Source organism: Nematolebias whitei, chromosome 14 (genome assembly GCF_014905685.2).
Source record: "Nematolebias whitei isolate Nwh7 chromosome 14, NemWhi1, whole genome shotgun sequence".
Lineage (NCBI taxonomy): Eukaryota > Metazoa > Chordata > Actinopteri > Cyprinodontiformes > Rivulidae > Nematolebias > Nematolebias whitei.
In genome coordinates this window covers 41,387,575-41,405,690 of record NC_056511.1, presented here as the reverse complement: position 1 = coordinate 41,405,690, position 18,116 = coordinate 41,387,575, and the positions used below count along the sequence as shown (strand labels likewise).

General features: G+C 42.1%; 1 protein-coding gene across 1 annotated transcript in view; it reads right to left on the bottom strand.

Moving 5' to 3' along the window:
* Positions 1-3,781: 3,781 nt before the first annotated feature.
* The window catches only part of zzef1 (zinc finger, ZZ-type with EF hand domain 1), a 52,734-nt gene continuing 38,399 nt past the window's right edge, over positions 3,782-18,116 (bottom strand). Inside the window, exons 49-54 of the mRNA XM_037688127.1 lie at positions 17,429-17,597; positions 17,210-17,308; positions 16,932-17,097; positions 15,212-15,362; positions 6,917-6,988; positions 3,782-3,872 (exon numbers count right to left, since the gene is read on the bottom strand). Coding sequence (XP_037544055.1) covers positions 3,795-3,872; positions 6,917-6,988; positions 15,212-15,362; positions 16,932-17,097; positions 17,210-17,308; positions 17,429-17,597 — 735 coding nt within the window. The 3' untranslated portion in view covers positions 3,782-3,794. The remainder of the gene's footprint in view (positions 3,873-6,916; positions 6,989-15,211; positions 15,363-16,931; positions 17,098-17,209; positions 17,309-17,428; positions 17,598-18,116) is intronic.

The following is an 18,116-nucleotide window of genomic DNA, read 5'->3' as shown; positions in this document are numbered from 1 at the left end:
CATCTACACCTCCAGATGCAGGAAGAGGGCCACCTGCATCATGAATAACCCCACTCACCCAGCACACACACTTTTTGCCCCACTCCCCTCAGGAAGGAGGTTAAGGAGCATTAAGTGTAGAACCACTAGACTGAGGAACAGCTTCTACCCTGAGGCTGTTAGACTCATGAATCTCTAACCAGAATATTCACTGTGAAAAATCACATCATGTTGCTGCTGATCTGTTTCAATGTTGCTGGTGATCTGTTTCAATGTTGCTGCTGATCTGTTTCATGTTGCTGCTGATCTGTTTCAATGTTGCTGCTGATCTGTTTCAGTGTTGCTGCTGATCTGTTTCAACGTTGCTGCTGATGCTTCAATGTTGCTGCAGATGTTTTATGTTGCTGATCTGTTTCATGTTGCTGCTGATCTGTTTCAACGTTGCTGCTGATGCTTCAATGTTGCTGCAGATCTGTTTTATGTTGCTGATCTGTTTCAATGTTGCTGATCCGTTTCAATGTTGCTGCTGATCTGTTTCAGTGTTGCTGCTGATCCATTTCAATGTTGCTGATCCGTTTCATGTTGCTGCTGATCTGTTTTATGTTGCAGTGTTCTTTCGTGTTCATTTGCTCAGACTTATGTTCGTGCTGCTGTTCAGCATTTTGTTTTTATGCCATTAGTGCTTAGTGTATTTTTAGTTAACGTTTTCTTAGTTCATATCTTAGATCTTATTACGGTTTCTCTTTACATTTTAATACTTTGTTGGATGTAACTGGGACCCTGTGTACACACTTTCATTCCACCACATGTACCACGTATGACAAATCACCTTGAATGGTCGAATGATTTGACTTTGCAGTCGTGTCGTCTGATTTGTGACCATTTGTTTTGAACACTAAGATGGAGAGAGGAGCTGAGCTGTTGGTTGGACTGGGAACACCTTGGAGTTCTCCCAGAAGAGCTGTGGAGAGAGACGTCTGGGCCACCCTGCTCAAGCTGCTGCTCCTGCGACCCGACATCGGAACAAGCGGATGATGGACGGACACTAGTGATGATGTATATTTGTATGAAGTTTCGTTAAATCATCTTGAAATCAGAAGTTTTGGGCGGGAAAGGAGAAAGTAATGTATACATAATAAATACCCAAGTTTGCCTTTCGACACCAATACTAAACATAAAAACACACACGGACAAAACATTGTTGTCCATTCCCTTTTCTGATTAAATGACACTTTAGTAAAATAAAACTGATGATTTATTCTATCTGGGGGCAACACAAAAATAAAGTTCACAAAGCAGAAAAATAGATGAAGGCGGTCATACTGAAGTCATTTCTGTTTTTATTAGAAACAGTTCACATTTCAACCCAAGCCGTCTTGTGTTTAACCTTCAAGAGTGCAGCGCATACAAAATCAGATCCAAAGTGTCTGGCAGCTCCTAATAAAGTTTTTATTATTTAAGGGGTTTGATATCAAAGTCCTGTGCAAGTGATCTTCAGATATTTACAATCAAATCAGGCAGCCCTGAATCGAACGTCGCTGCAGAAAGAACCCAGAACTGAAACTCAAACAGATACAAAAACAATCTTCAGTTAAACAATATATTTCTCCTTTGAAATAGAATTAATAACATGAGATAAACCACGATTGCTTCATCTTTAACCATAGGCACGTCGTAGATATGTGAGGCGTCACGGAAGCCAAATGGAGGCCATGCATCTCTTCTTCGGATGTTTGTGTAAACAGAACCACGAGCCATCCTGCAGCCCAGGCAGGGCTGCTTAAAATACTAAAGTCAAAGAAAACCAAGAAGAAGAAAGGATCTGGATGATGTCTAAAGGGTTTAACTGTTTCAATTTAAGAAGTGATATGTAAAAAAAAACACACAAATCAGTGTTGCCTCATCCAGAAGCTCTCCAGATGTTTTATGGCTCACAATGACTGGGTTCTTTGGTATAAAACTACCTCAACTTGTTACAACTTAAAAAAAAAAAAATGCATTCTGTAAGAACAAGAAAGCACTTCCTGTTTTCTCCAATAAAATGGCAATTAAATTCACGAACACAAAAAGCCTTCTTGCAGATGAAAGTACTGATGGTTACAGGTGCATGCTTGAGAAAACGTACGCGTTGAGCGATCCTCTGCAGCGTTAGAAGTCGGGATGTTAAAATCCAGCTCCCTCACACGAGGAAGGAGCGCATGCTGCACACGAGCGTGTTTAAGCTCCACTGTAAACTGGTCAGGGGAACATGGAGCTGGTATCTCACCAGGCTGCGACCCGTCACGACGTCTCTAGAATGTTTTGCGACATTTCTCAATGTTCTCGTCCGAGCTGCAGAGACGTGTGGTCCTGTCACGCAGGCTCTGACTTTGGTCAAAACATTTGTGACGAACTGAATCGGACATACTCGGTCGACGCTGGGGGCTCAGATTGGAATATGTGGATTTTCTCGTGAGCTTTTACAACCCCACTCAGAGCGATTCGCCTGCATTTTGACACCAGAATAGACAAAGGCTCCTGGGGGAAAGAAAACATCTGAAGAAAATGTCCAAGTCCAAAACTCGCACTGATAACTAAAAAATATAAATATTTATATAAAAAAAACTGGTCCAACTCTGCTTACCTACATTCCTTACTTGAACTCCAGATAATTAAATCATGGATGCCAAGATGGGTGTAAAACTAGCACGATGTGGACAGTAATATAATCTGCACAGGCAAGAATGCATGAAAAATAATCCGGGATCGTCAAAAACTGGCTGCATGGCACGCCCGTCGCAAACCGTCTTATTTTCTTGCTATTTTTACCGAAAAGCCTCCAACAGTTGCAGCCCAGTGAGATACCGCTCGTGTCGTACATGTTTGAACCATCGTGTTCTTTTGTAAACCAGTCAGGGCAACATAACTCTGCTTTTTGATTCAGTTCTGTGAAAGGAACTGCGGAAACTTAAAACACACTTTCGTTAGTGAATAAATAAAGTTGTGGATAAAAATAAAGGCCACTATCTCTTTTAAACGACGGCCATGTATAGTCAGTATTTTGTTTCCCTTAGCCGTGATGTTTGTTTTTTTAATCACATGTAATAAAACAGTTGACTGTGTTTTAGTTCAGGTTGCGTGTTGGCTTTAGTTCCCCTCGTACGTGTATCAGATTGTAAATGTCTGACGTGATCCTGTTTCCAGAAAGAGCTCTGCGTCGTCTCTTTCTGCGGTCTGAGGAGAAAACAGGAACGGACGATGGACACAAGCTGAGCAGATTAAAAAAAATGGGGTGATGAAAAGAGGAGTGGAATGAGCTTTGAGGTTATTTCCTTCACTCCGTGGTGACTAATGAGACTCTGATGTCCTGGACAGTATTTTAGGATGCTCCATACGTCTGCTGAGACATGCAAGTTGCCAAGGTGACCCGTTTTCACCAAGATCAACTGGGTAATCCAGAGTGGCTGCTGTTCAGGAACAAGGCAGGGAAAGAAGAAAAAAACAAACAAACCATACTTCCCTCTTGAAGGTTGCTAATTTGTCACACTTCATGTCCTTTTAGCATGGCGTCTTCAAGTAAGTACTGTCCTCATGTCTGTGAAAGCACATGCTGATTTACTGGATTCATCTAAGGCAAAACGGACCGTGAAGAAGAGTGGAAAGTGCTCTAAGGGTCCTCCCCCTGCACAGCACAAGTCCACAGCGCTGCAGAGTTACTCATGAGGACGTGAGGGGACTTTTCCTCCCTGGACTCGCTGACACAAACCAACCAGCTGAGTCAGGACGTGTCCCTGCAGGATGCTGTCCAACCTCCCCCCCACCGGGGACCTCTCTCATCAAGACGTGTTTAGTAGCTTGGTAGATTTATTGGGGTAATTGATAGCCAGGCTGATGGCAGCGATGTTCTTCAGAGCCTAAACAATAAAAAAAGGCAGTTAGTGACTAGGATTCAGGAGCGTGGCTGCAGAGAATCAAGCAGAGGGAACAATGAAAGGAGAAGTGAGGAGCTGCGTTATCACTCTGCACGTTTAAAGATCATAGGAAATAAAACGGAGCGGAACAGAAGGGCTATAAAAATGGATACTTGGATCAAAGTTAGCTGAACACAGTTCTTTTCTGTCCAAAGCATCATACCAGCACAGCAGCAGGACTTTATTGTTAATGCCTTCAGTGATGTGGTGTTTTCAGATGTTTGTGTGTGGGACGTTCTTTTCTCGTAACTAAATCTACCCGGGGCACCGAGGCCGTGCTTCCATGGACCTCAGCTGTGTTTTGACGCATGGTGTTCTCTCCTGGACTGGGTCTGGGTGTCCACAAACTTCTTTAAAACGTCTTCAGTTGATCCAAAATGCTGCTGCCAGAGTCTTAACTGGAGTTAGTGGGAGAGATCACATCTCTCCAGTTTTAGTTTCTCCATTGAAATCAAAATCCTACTTCTAACCTACAAAGCTCTCAACAACCTAGCTCCATCTTATATTACAGATCTTACTGTTCCATATTTTCCTAACGGAGCACTTCGCCCTCAGGCTGCAGGTTTACTTGTGGTTCCTATACCTTCCAAAAGCAGAATGGGAGGAAGATCTTTCAGTTCTCCGGCTCCTCTCTTGTGGAACCAACTTCCAGTTTCTGTCTGTGAGACTGACACATAGTCCAGTTCTAAGACTTTCCTTTTTGATAAATCCTATAGTTAGGGTCGGCTTGGGTTTCCTGAGCTGTCCCTTAGTTATGCTGCTATAGGCTTAGACTGCTGGAGGACAAACTGACCACACTTTTCACTCTGCTACTGTCTTTACTTACTCTGCTCAACCTGTTTTGAATTTGTAATTATTTTTTCTATCCTTAACGTGTGTTTTTTTGTCTTTCAGGGACACCTGGACCTAAATCTGAACCTGGACCTATATCTGAACCTGGACCTATATCTGAACCTGGACCTATATCTGGACCTACCATTCTGTGTTCGTCTGTCTCTCCTTCCTGTCCTCTCAACCAGTTGGTCAAAGCAGATGGCCGCTTGTCCTGAGCCTGGTTCTGCTGGAGGTTTCTTCCTGTTAAACATGAGTTTTTTCTTTCCACTGTCTCCTTTGTGCTTGCTCAGGGTGGGAGACTGCGACGAAGTGAAGATTCAACGAGTCTGCAGCTTCCTTAGATAGAGAACTTTACTAATTGGCTTCTGTATGTCTGTGAATGTTTTAATACAGTGCCCTGAGACACTGCTGTGACTTAGCGCTATGGAAATAAACTGAATTGAATTGGACTGGGTATGCCAGGTCCTTTAGGCTCTTTTTGTCTCCTGCGTGAAGAACTGTGGAGATTCATGAGTGGCTGTCAGATTCTTCTGCCGCTCACAGTTTCAGTCGTTCCTTCTGTGCTTTCCTTTCGGTCTCTCGTTGGCTTGGTGGTTGGCGGGCGGAGGACGCAGGTGTGAGGTTGCCGTGGATTTTGTTTTCCAGTTTCCTCGATTTTTTTCTTAAGTTTTTCTATACCCAACGTGCGCTATTTATGTCAACGTGTGCAATAACAAATAATTATATGGAATATTCTGACACTTTTTAAACGTGGTTCTGTAGTGAGAACTTAGGAAGAACTAAAACGTTATATTTTGGAGCTCCTAGAATAGCCTCAGTAGGAGAAACAAAGTTTAGCTCCTCTGTATGACCAGGATTATTTATTATTTTAGCAGAATTTATTTTCCCTCAGATAAATAATGTTATTAACTTACTTTATATGTGCATGAAAGTTTCTGTTCCGTGTCCTGAGATGACTTCTCTTGTGACTTGGTGCTATATGAATAAACTGAACTGAACTGAATTAAACTTTATTTCTCCAAACTGAAGTTGTTCAAGGAGTAATAAAAAGATAATTTACTTGTTCATAAAGAGCTCACAGAAACCCAGTTTAAACTGGTGTCATCTTTTGTGAGATGTCGGACCAGAATAACCACCACTTCCAACTCGCTTAGTCCAAAACCTGATCCAGAATCACAGAAGAAACAGACTCATTTTACTGTCAGTTGTTTCTCAACAGATTAAATCTTCTCGCACTGGAAGTTTGATGTTCACCAAGATGTTGGTAAGATCAGCAACTAAAGACACCATAGCGCACATTTTTCTACTCCCCTAGCTGATTTAAGCCATTGTTAAATTAAAGAAACTTAAAGAATCTGTAGAGTTTTTCCTCCCACAGAAGAGATCAGTCATTTACTTCTGAGTCCAGGAATCTCCTCCATTCTCAACTTTCCATCCGTTTGCTGCTCAGTTTGCAACATTTTCACCCAACACTTAATCCTGTTTAGAAATAACCCCACCCCACTCCTCTAGGCACATTTCCACCACAACTTGTTAAATATTTCCAAACTTGGACACCGATCTGCGTCTTCAGTGAAGTCAACAAAAAGTTTTCTGATGAGAACAAAAGTCTAGCTGCTTTTATACCTTGCATCATCTCAACACTAACGTAGCGTGCCAAGTTACCCACGGTTTTGTTTTCAACCTGACAGGTATTGGGTAACAGTTCAACAGAACCACCCACAATGTTGTTTTCACTCCCCCTCCCCCGCTGCGGCGCTCCTCTGAACCACCTTCAGGCTCCACCGCCGCGTTACAAGGCCCTCGGTACGGAGGACGCTGTGGCTCGCTCTGCCACAAATGCTAATGGACTGTAATTATCAAATACATTAGCCACGAGCACGGCCCACACACTTTAAAAAACAAGGGGGGGGGTCCGCGAGGTGTCAGCAGCTCTGTGACGCACTGAGAAAAAGAGACTCCTGCTGCGAGCTGACTCACGGCGACTGAAGACCGTTCAATACGGGGATCTGCGTGGTTAGAAGAGAGTTACATAACACTTCTGGGAGCTCCCTTCATCCACATAAGACACCGCTCGAGTACTGAAAACATCAGAGGTGACCCAAGAAACCGAACAAAAGTCTGATTTTTTTTTTTAAGGGAAAAAGTCTTACTAGTGCAGTGTGACTGAGGAGCTGCTCATCTGTGGTCATGGCGAGCAGGTACTCCTGGAGGATTCCCTGTTTCTGTGAAACAACACAACAGTTGGTGGTTAAAACTTCTGCACTGCTCCACAAACACATGACTAGAACCTTACAGTCTACACAGACGACACTCAAAAGTCGCATACGAGGTGAATTCTGTTAGAAATGTTGGAAACGTTCAAAACAATAAATAAAGACCCAAGATTTGTTGAAGAAATGAATGTTGCCCACCAGGTCAGAGTTTTAGACTAGAACCATATTATGACGAAAGATTGAGGAGTCACAGTCACCTGATCAAACCTTAAAAACAACTTCACACACAATCTCACAGATTAAAACCAACACTTGGTTGTATCTAGTGGTTTATGAATTATATGGCTAATGGACACATAAACATGCTGATGAGGGCAAAAACATAATTGTCTGCCTTTACCTGAATAACAGAACTGTTTCTGTTATGATTGGTGATATGTCATCTTCTAGTGCTACTCTTTCTTGTTGGTGTGCCGCAGGGCTGTATTTTTGGTCCTCTCTTCTTCTCTCTTTATATACATATCTTTTCATTCTATTGCTGACCTGGGCCTTTTTAAATGCAATCGTAAAACCTTATATTTTCAGACAGACATTTAATATTTAGCGGCACTCTGGCAGTTTTGTACTTTAGTATTGTTTTTACTGTCCACTAACTTTTTTTATTGTGAACCACTTCGAGCACCTTATGGTTGTTATAAAGGACTCTTGAACAAACTTTTATAGACTTTATTTATTTTGGCAGCAGTCGATAACTAAATACGGTCTCAACCAAAGCACATCTACAGTGAGAGATGTCTTATACAACCACAATAACTCTGGTAGCAGATAAGGCTGCGCACTGGGGGGAACTGGGCTGGAACTGGGCTGGAACTGTTCGATAGACAGTCCAGAGTCTGGCCTGGAAACACAGTGAGGAGGGGGTTGTTCATAGTACTAAATGTACAGTCAGCAGTGTGTGACATGCTGTGTTTTGATTTCTAAATATAATGTTCACGTCCTGGGGTGAAGAGTTCATTGAGTCTGAAAGAAAAAGAACCAAAGCTTGAAAGTTTTAAACAAACTTTGTGCAAGATCAGGATCAGACCTAATATGGTCACACACGACTGGAGGATGTGGGTATTTGTACTTTGCTTCCCACAAGATTTCCACATACTGAATACCTGCACTACTTTTGGTAATACTGATTTAGCATTCACTGTAGTTTTCCAGTTTGGGGGTTTTATGTAGACTTTTTGCAGTCTGACTACTTGTGCTATTTTAGCCATTCATAAATTCAAATGTTTATGAACTTTTCTTTTATGCAACTTTTACACTGTTCAAAATATTCACCTATTTTCAGTTTTTCTCCACCGAAATCTGTAGAGATCCATTCACTTCCCTCAAAAACATTGTTACAACCATTTCCAACACATCCTTTGAGCATATCTTGTCATACCACATAAGATTTTACATGTTATTTTTAAAGTTTAACCAAAATGGCTGAAACGCCATTTGTTTCTTATACAACAATTTAGCTTGATCTTATACTACAGATCTTATTGTTCCATATTTTCCTAACGGAGCACTTCGCTCTCAAACTGCAGGTTTACTTGTGGTTCCTAGAGTTTCCAAAAGCAGAATGGGAGGAAGATCTTCCAGTTCTCAGGCTCCTCTCTTGTGGAACCAACTTCCAGTTTCTGTCTGTGAGGCTGACACATTGTCCAGTTTTAAGTCTTTCCTTTTTAATAAATTCTATAGTTAGGGTTGGCTTGGGTTTCCAGAGCTGTCCCTTAGTTATGCTGCTATAGGCCTAGACTGACCACGTTTCTTCACTCTGCTTTTCTGTACTTTACTCAACCTGTTTTGTATTTGTAATTATTTTTTCTATTCTTGACATGCGTTTTTGTCTTTCAGTTACATCTGGACCTACATCTGGATCTACATCTGGACCTGCCATTCTGTGTTCGTCTGTCTCTCCTTCCTGTCCTCTCAACCAGCCGATCAAAGCAGATGGCCGCTTGTCCTGAGCCTGGTTCTGCTGGAGGTTTCTTCCTGTTAAAAGGGAGTTTTTTCTTTCCACTGTTGCCACTGTGCTCGCTCAGGATGAGAGACTGTGAAGAAGTGAAGATTCCACGTGTCTGCTGCTTCCTTAGATAGAGAACTTTACTAATTGACTTTTCTATGTATGTGAATGTTCCTGTAAAGTGCCCTGAGACAGCTTTGTTGTGAATTGGCACTGTATAAATAAACTGAATTGAACTGAACACAGGATAATATAAGTCTAAAGCTCGACAATGAAAGGCGACATGTATTCCTTCAAGGGTCACTGCGCCTTTAATTTAGATTGTTTTCTGCTGAATGAAGTTGCTGGGACAAGTATCATTGAAGAAACAGGGCTGCAACGTGCACGAAGGGCATCCTGGGTGAAGCTGTGAGTACTGCTACTGCCCCCTGCTGCGCACAGACACACACTGCTCCTTACAGGCTTCTCATTCTCTCTGTGAAGTCCAACATGGGCAGATGGGACCAGAAAACCTGTCCTGTGCAACAAGTCGGCTCAGCTGATGGAGCTGCTCTGCCAGATCAGTGGCTCTTCCTGGGTAGAAGACAGGTTGTGCTTTAAAAAACAAAACTATGTGGTTCTGTTGTGTCTACAGATGGGGAAACTCCTGGCTGATGACGTACTCTAATCCCTGAGACACATCTCAATTATTCGAGATGGGGGACAAAGAGCCTGCGCACGTCACATTTTTAGATAGCATCTCTTCCTCTGCTGAGAGGTGTAGGGAGCCTGTCTGGCAGATGGCATGGCTGGGCTGTGGTCCCGAGCCAGCTCAGAACAGGTGGGCTGAGGGACAAACATGATCATCTTACAGGGAGATGGACAAACAGGGAAGGACAGAAGGACAAACATGCTCTCTGAATTCTCTTCTTACTCTTACTGACATGTATTGAACGAGTTGTCCCAGAGAAAGATAAAAAAAAAAGCTAAACAGAAAACAGTTTGTATAAAACCAGCTGTTTTGAATGTTCAAGTATTCAACCTGAAAAAAGCTGTGGATCGAGTCTCAGCTACTATAACACCAACTTTTAGCTGAATATATGTAAAAGCTATACTTTACTTTTGAAGTCATACCCATTCAAGATGGCCACCACAGCTTGATCCCGCCAATAGTTTGAGAGATATCTTGCCAACGCTACAGACAAATGAACACAGACACAGGTACAAACACCATCCCCTACGAGTGATGATAAGCAATGAGTTTTATTACTGCAATGCAAAACTGATGACGATGTAAAGGCGTTTAAATTATATTCACATGAACTAGAAAACTTTAGAGCGGTTTAAAGATGGCAGATAACTACACTGGTCTTGGCTGTGTTTGGACTAACCATCAGTCCTGTCACAATTAACCTCCAAACCAAGGCCCTTCAAGAAGCCATCTGCAACAGGTAAGATATTCATTATTCATATCCTTTACAATGAAACCCACTTTAATATGATCAAACTACTCCTTTAGTTTTATGGCACACCAAGAGATTGGAGTTGAGCTCGGTCAGGCAGGTGCAACTCAGGGCAACTACGGTACATACAGTCGTCCCTCACTACATCACAATTCAGTTATTGCAGCTTCACTGTATTGCAGGTTTTTAAACCCGTTTTTTTATATCCTTGGCTGTGCAGTACTGTACATTCATCTCATCATCAACATCATCAAAGTGTTTAAAAGCAAATGAAGGGTATATACCAGTAAAAGAGTGGGACAGGCTTATAAATCCTTAAAATATATACAGTAGTCCCTTGCTACTTGACAATTCGTTTATCGTGGACTCGCTCTATCGCGGTTTTTCAAAACAAGATTGGACATAACACCCAACTGCCTGATTGATGGATGAGCCGCACGATTGTCATGGAATTTTTATTTAAAACAAATTATTTAAAATTATGTAGCACCTGTTGCAACTTTGTGCATCCAACAGCTGCATGATAAGTTTCCTGCTGCAGCTGATCAGCTGCTCGTGCAGAGCGGATAAGTGGGCGTGGCCAAGAGCGCTTGCAGGTGGCTGAGAGCAGCAGGGGCAGGGAGCTGATTTCATGACATTTTGTGCTCTTTTAGAGCATTTTTTCATCCAACCTTTATTTAAACAGATAAATCACATTGAGCCTCGAAGACTCGTTTACAAGTGAGACCTGTTTGGACAGACAAAAACAGTGGTTAACTGGACACATGTAGGAGTTGGAGGTGAAAACATTCCTATCAGACTTTTTTTTTCCTGACTGAGAAAAAAAACTAATATTAAAAAAACACCTCGCACAGTCAGCATGTTCATAGAAGCTCTTGAGGGCACTGTAAGAGTTCTGATAAGGATGGAATAATCAGCCAGTGTCCTCCAGTGAGATCCATAAACATTCTCCAGGTATGTTGAGTAATGGCCAAGAATAACGTCTATGAGAATCCAAGAGTCCTGAAATGATGACACAAAGTTTATTCAGCTGGTTCATCTGGTTATCAGTTGGAAATTCCAGGCGAATTCAGATAAGATGACCTTCAAGACCAGCCAAGGGAGCCAAATTCAGATAAACACACAGTTGTTTTGGGGACAGTCCGAACTTAATGACATCTACCTTGACTCTGTGTTGGTCCACTCGGTTCCGAAATGTCCAAAATATATGGCTACACTGATGGAACGTGACTCGAGTAAAATCCCCAAGATCGGATCCATTCTGCCCAAAGCATTTGAGTCTGGGCACTCGAGGCACGAACCAAGCCATCATAAAGGCAAGCAGCGTGATCGGGTCCAAATTTGCTGCCGACGACTTCCTTGACTGTAGATAAAACCAGCAACCAGCCGAATCCAAAAAGCAGGAACCAGTTATCGAAAATCCAATTAAATATGCGTCCTTAAAATTCACAAATGGCAGCAGAGAAAGACACATCATCAAGTCTTCCAAGTCGATGAGATATCCAGCTGCATGCGTGCGTCAACAGGGTAAATCGGCTCGCCTAAAGCCCGTCTTCTCTTCAAGAAATGTTGTAAATTGAGTTGAGGGACCAACTGATCAAAAAGTCCATAATTTTGGTTCGGAAGATGCAAGAGAGGCTCACAAGCAGTTTCACAGACAGGTTTAGAGTTTAGAAACAGTGTGTAGAATATTGCAAGAGTGTGGGAAGGGTTTAAAACGCCTTAATATATAAATACTAAAATAAATACTACTTACTACTTGTACTACTATTCCTACTTGGTGGTTTTTCACTTATTGAGGGGCTTCAGGGTACGAATCCCCCGCGATAAACGAGAGACTACTGTATTATAATAAAATAAATATAATTCTGTTACCTCATAGGTTTTTGTCTATTGGGGGGGGGGGGGGGGGGGTCTCTTGAACGACAGGTGAGGTATCAGTGTATGTCCCAAATTATATGTGCAAACTGACTTTATGGAGCAAAATGTTTCACCTCCAACTATGATCTCTGCTGAAAAAGAATGTTTTACAACACACAGCCTTGTTAAGAGGAGACAATCAATTGACTGATGATTGAATCAGTAGATTTAACCACTAGAGAGCCCCTCACTCTCCGCACCACCTGCTTAAAATGTCTGATTACAGCAGTCATTAGTCAGACTCACGGAGGTGTACTCTCTCACACTATATTAGTTGTATAAAGCTCCTCTCCTTCATGGAACAGAGGATACAGACACAACCTTTTGTTGTGGCAGTTTGCAGATCTGGAGCATTCAGGTGTGTAATAACCTGTAGGAACACAGACTACCAGTGATGTTAGAGGAGCCATCGTTGTCTCAACAATGTAAAAAGTAATGGGACTCAATCCCTCTACCATGGGCGTCAGAAGCATCTGTAATGTGTGTGTGTGTGTGTGTGTGGGGGGGGGGGGCACTATAGTATGTATGTGTGCGCACCAGCGTGCCAAAAGTGTAAAAAAAAAAAATCAACATTTTATCTAGATTTCCTTACTTTAATTCCATTTAAAGCATGTTTCTCACCAAGCTTGTGTAAATTCAGCTGTTTTAAAGACATTTCAACTTTAATGCGCTTCAGGTCGGCACTATTTGTGTTTATAAAGAAATAAAAAAACATCACCACTGGACTGTTTTACTTGTGTTCAACACTACTCATGTAAATGATGTTTCTCATGAAGCTTGAGGACAATAAGGTGTGGGGGTTTTAAAGACATTTCAACTTTAATGTCCCTGAACACACAGCGTCTCTTACACCTGCAGCGTCACAGTTACTGCTAAGCTAACATGCTACAGACGTAGCGCTGCACTTCTCTCCTCCTAACCATGTGTATATGTTTATGTTCAACCCCCCGGTCAACAACTGCCTGCACTAAGCTCGCTAAGCTGGTGAGCGATCAACACAGAGGTGTCTCCACCTCCTCCACCTGTGCGCGTTTTCTGCCGAGGCAGGAGACTCAGAGAGTTGGAGGTAACCAGGAAAACCTGGAGTGGAGTTTTAGTGGTTGAGTTTTCTCCTATTAATCAAGTGGAATGGATTTGTTCACGAAGAAAGAGAAATTGCGCCGACTGAACTAATGTTGTATAGTAAAAGTGGGGGGGTCCAAACAAACGTTTTTTTAATGTGGGGGGACATGTCCCCATCACATATAATGGTTGCGACACCTATGCCCTCTACAGAGATATAAGACACATATGTGTTCAACAGAAAAGGACTGTGTGCTCTTAGTTTTTCACACATTGCTTCAACTTTGTGGCTCAAATTTAACAAATTAATTAATGAATAACTGAACATGATCTTAATGATATATTTACATGTGGGAAAACATCAATGGGAGTAAATTCAGCTAAGATCTAACACAGAACATAATGCTTCAGTTCATCATCTCAATATGACAAAAAATGAGCTATTAACGATCATCTTCATATTTTACTAGTTTCTGGAGATTATCTGTAATAACTTGTTGTTTCATGGCCTAGAGTTTGGGTTCTGAAACCAACCACAGGTCTACTCTCAGCTGAGTTTTAAGCTAAAAGCTCTTTGAGACTAAAACACTCTTTTATATGTGCTAAATATGTAATCATATGTAGATGCAACAATGTGAGGCTGCAGGTAACGTTCTTTAAAAAAAGATCAGCTTAAAACTGCCTGTTATGGGTGGCCAGAACACGACTGGTTCATGCTCAGGTGTCATTTTCACGTTTGAATGACTAACTGACATGACGCTAACGGTAAGATGGCTCCGCCCACGAGGAAACGTTACACAGAGTGAGCTCACCTCCAATAAACAAACAAAGATAGCTGGAACGGTGGAGGTCGTTATCGGAGACATTTAGAGACATTTCTGCCGTATCAGTCAACATTAAGACAAAGAAGACAGGAAAATCAAGTCAAAGATACTAATAACTTAAAATAGTTCCTGCAGTGGGTGTTTTCATGCCACAGAGCAGCGCAGGGCAAGAAATCACAGTGAATTTCAGTATGTGCTAAGAGTGTACAATTTAAATTACGCAACACTTTGTACAAAATCAGTTTAGTTTTAAAAAGACTAAACTTGTACAACCAGAAGTTACAACATATATCTACATATAAAACACACAAAACAAAGAACAACTAGCTTTAAGCATCAACTTCAAATGTAACCATTAAACATAGAGTGCAATAATGACAGAAAATGGAGGATGCACCTGCAGTTACCTTCATACAGGTGAACCTGTGGTACTTCCTGTTTATCACTTGTATTCAGCTGATCTTGAGGTCGGCCGCAGGCCTTTATCATCGTTGATATTTTTTCACTCAGTTTAGGTTTTGGAAATGTAATAAACTACTCCACTCTCTAACGCTCAGGGTAACACTGTCTGAATTACACGTTCCCCACTGACAATGTTTAACCATGTTTTCTGATGATTTGTCACACGATCCCTCTGACCACAAAGCACCCATAATGTAAAGCCCTGACAATGTTGTCGGAGGAAAAAGGGGGTGCAGCTCCTGCAGGTAAGGAGCGTTTCACTTCGGGACAAATCGCGATCACTGATTGGTCAGTTGCTGACGAGCCTACTGGATTGATTGACAGGTGGCGTCATGTCAGTTGTGTCAAGTTGATTACAAACAAATACAAATCTCTAACAGCGAGTTGAAAGACCTTCAGAAAGCCCAGAGGACAATTAAATCAAAGCACTTTAAAAGTTAACTAAACCAATTGGAAGTAAAATAGAAAGCAACAGGAGAGGGTTTGACACACACACACGTAAATATAGAAAAGTACTCACAATGGCACGAGCCTCTGCGATGAAGAAGAGCTCAGTGAAGGCTCTGTGCAGAGGCAGCAGCACAGTGATACTGGTGGGATCCTGGCTCAGGTTGTTCTCCATGGACATGAAGAGCTGCCACAAAGGCCGAAGCAGCGTCAGCTCACACGCTCTGAAGGACAGGAAAATGTAAAAATATGAAAAACAAATAACAAAAAGACAAAAACAACAAAGATTTTGCTGATATTTCAAGTTTCATGCATTACAATGCAAATTCTTACTTCTACGTTCCTGAAAGATGTGTACACATGGACGTGTTTAATGTTTGCTACTCAACCAAAGAACTTTCTCCATTCAAATACACAGTGAACTCACATGCAAATCACTCTCCCTCCTGAGGAATTGTCCCCGTTGGCCAGTTCGCATGAGAAACGCTTGGGTCACGTGCAGAAGAACATCTCTTACGTGAACCAGGCCAACAAGAAAAACTCTCAGGAGGGAGGGAAGGAAGAGTAATTTGCACGTGAGTTCAGATTTAAAGAAACAGAGGAGCTCACTACAATTTAAAGCTTGGAACTCCAAAATTTTTACTTTGAACTGAGACTCCTTGGAGATATATATATATATATATATATATATATATATATAAACTGGGTCGTCTTTAAAAAAATCTATGCCCACATGATTAACTAAATACTCAGAATACAGACTGAAATACTGTTTTCACAACATTACAAAGTTTCACAAAACGCAACATCACAGATATACGATCACTCTGAAAAGCTCCTGGCACAAGAACTTATTCCTGCACAATTTCCAAATTACACCTACCGGAACATACCATGACGACAACACATAGCACTTCACTTTATAAGCTGCATGCAGAACTCCAGCTAGGTTTCAAGCTGTACATTTAAAAAACAAACCCAAGCTCCTGTGTCAACATCTTATCCACTTTCAAGAGAAGAGATGAACCCATAAGCGCCAGGGCTTAATTTGTCAACCGATCGATGCTGGAACGCAAATAGCGGGCGAGCCGGCTGGGTGTCCTCCCCCAGAAAATTTTGAATAAAGTAGATGTGACTTCCTGCCTTTCGGTGTATTTTAACATGTTAAATATCTATGTTTACCTACATTTGTAAACACTCCGCTTCTGTCAAGCATCCTAAAGTGTTATGTTTAAAACGAGTGTTTATGTCATTATTTTCAGTTTACGTGTCCAATATAAGTGTTATTCAATCAAGGAAGTCCCTATTTGTTCACAACTGAGAGTTGCCAGATCTAGCAAACTGTTGCCAGAACGCACCCCGTCAAAAAACAAACTAACAAAAAAAGAAACTTCCCGGGTCATGTTCCGGCAGGATCCAGCTCAAATTAAGCCCTGGTTACAAAACATACACAGGACGAGTGAGCAGCTTTTATATAGAGGAATTAAAAATTCTGGTTCAGTTGTCTGTCATCGGCGTGGGCTCTAACTTTTCAAATTATCTTTGCCCTCAGGACCAAATGACGGCTTTGTCCGGCTGCTCACATGCAAATTCCCAAACACACACTTTTCCTACACTCCAAGGTGACAGCCAGGACATTTATGGAGGGCTCTATGCAAAACCTGGATGCAGGTGTATCTACGTCAGGAGGCGTCATGCTGCTGAGCTGAAGAGCATTTTACTGGAACTGGTTTTGATCTGGAAGGAAGAGACCCGGGACACGCACGGACATGTCCAAGCAAAGTTGGACTTACGTCTGGGACTGACACTGCAGCAGACGGAGCAGCAAGTGAATGGCTTTGAGTCGCTGGTTTCCAGTCTGACGACAGGCCACGCCCACTTGCCACTCCCAGATATCAGCCAGCGGCAGGTGACTGAGCACGTTCTCGTTGGCTAACATTTGCTTGAGGATCTCAAAGCCTGATAAGAGACGAGCAAAACCCACACAGAGCATCAACAATGATCTATTTGGACATTTAAGAGTTCATTTCAGTTTGAACAAGGAAGAAAAGGTTGTGTGAGTTTGAGTCACCTGTCTGAAAACGGCCCCTGTGGCCTCCTGTTACTGTGAACTTGTAGCCCCACTCCGTGTTGCTCATGTCTGACATAAACCTGTAGTAGAGAGTATCACCTGGCAGAAACACGGACAACATGTCAGAAAACACAAGTTCACATTAAATTTGACAGGACTCGCATGCTAGCAGCTAAAATTGGAGAGGAAAGTGAAATATTTGTTAAGAACTGTCCTCACCAGGGATTTCAAAGTCAGACCATTTCTGAGGAGATCCACTGAAGTTGTGAACGTCCTGGAGGAAGTCAGTGCTGCTGGACATGATGAGCTCGTCACAGCCTTCCTCTGTGTAGCAGCGGGAGTCAAACTTTACAGACAGGTAGATGGCCCCAGGGATGTGCACCTTGTCCTGCAAACAAGACCAAATGAACGCCGACAAGACTTTAAAAAACAAAACATTTCTAAAGAAATTTGGAAGAAGTGCTAACGTAGCTAACACTCATGTATGCTTCATTTTTTTCTCTGAAGCTCAGTAACTTGGTCCAGTCGCTTGAAATAATCTAAGCTGACAAAGGGGTGATGTCTGGATTTATAAACTGTCCATGAAGCATAAAAAGAACCTAGATTAAAAAAACATGTTCAAGTTGCTGCCGGTGACACGATGACGGTCACCATGGTAACCACACATCTGTGTCTCTCTCATCCTGACGGCACTCCAGATGACCCAGACCCCGGGCCCGTGGTCCAGGACTTCACTGAATCTTCTTTTTTAAAGTGAAATGTTCCTAAGACAAGACGGTCATTGATTTTAGAAGAGACTCTTCAGTTGCAGCTCCTGTGGTCATTAATGGTGAAGATGTCCAGGAGGTGCAACAATATAAATATCTGGGAACGGTTCTTGATGACAAACTGACCTTTGACCCCCCAC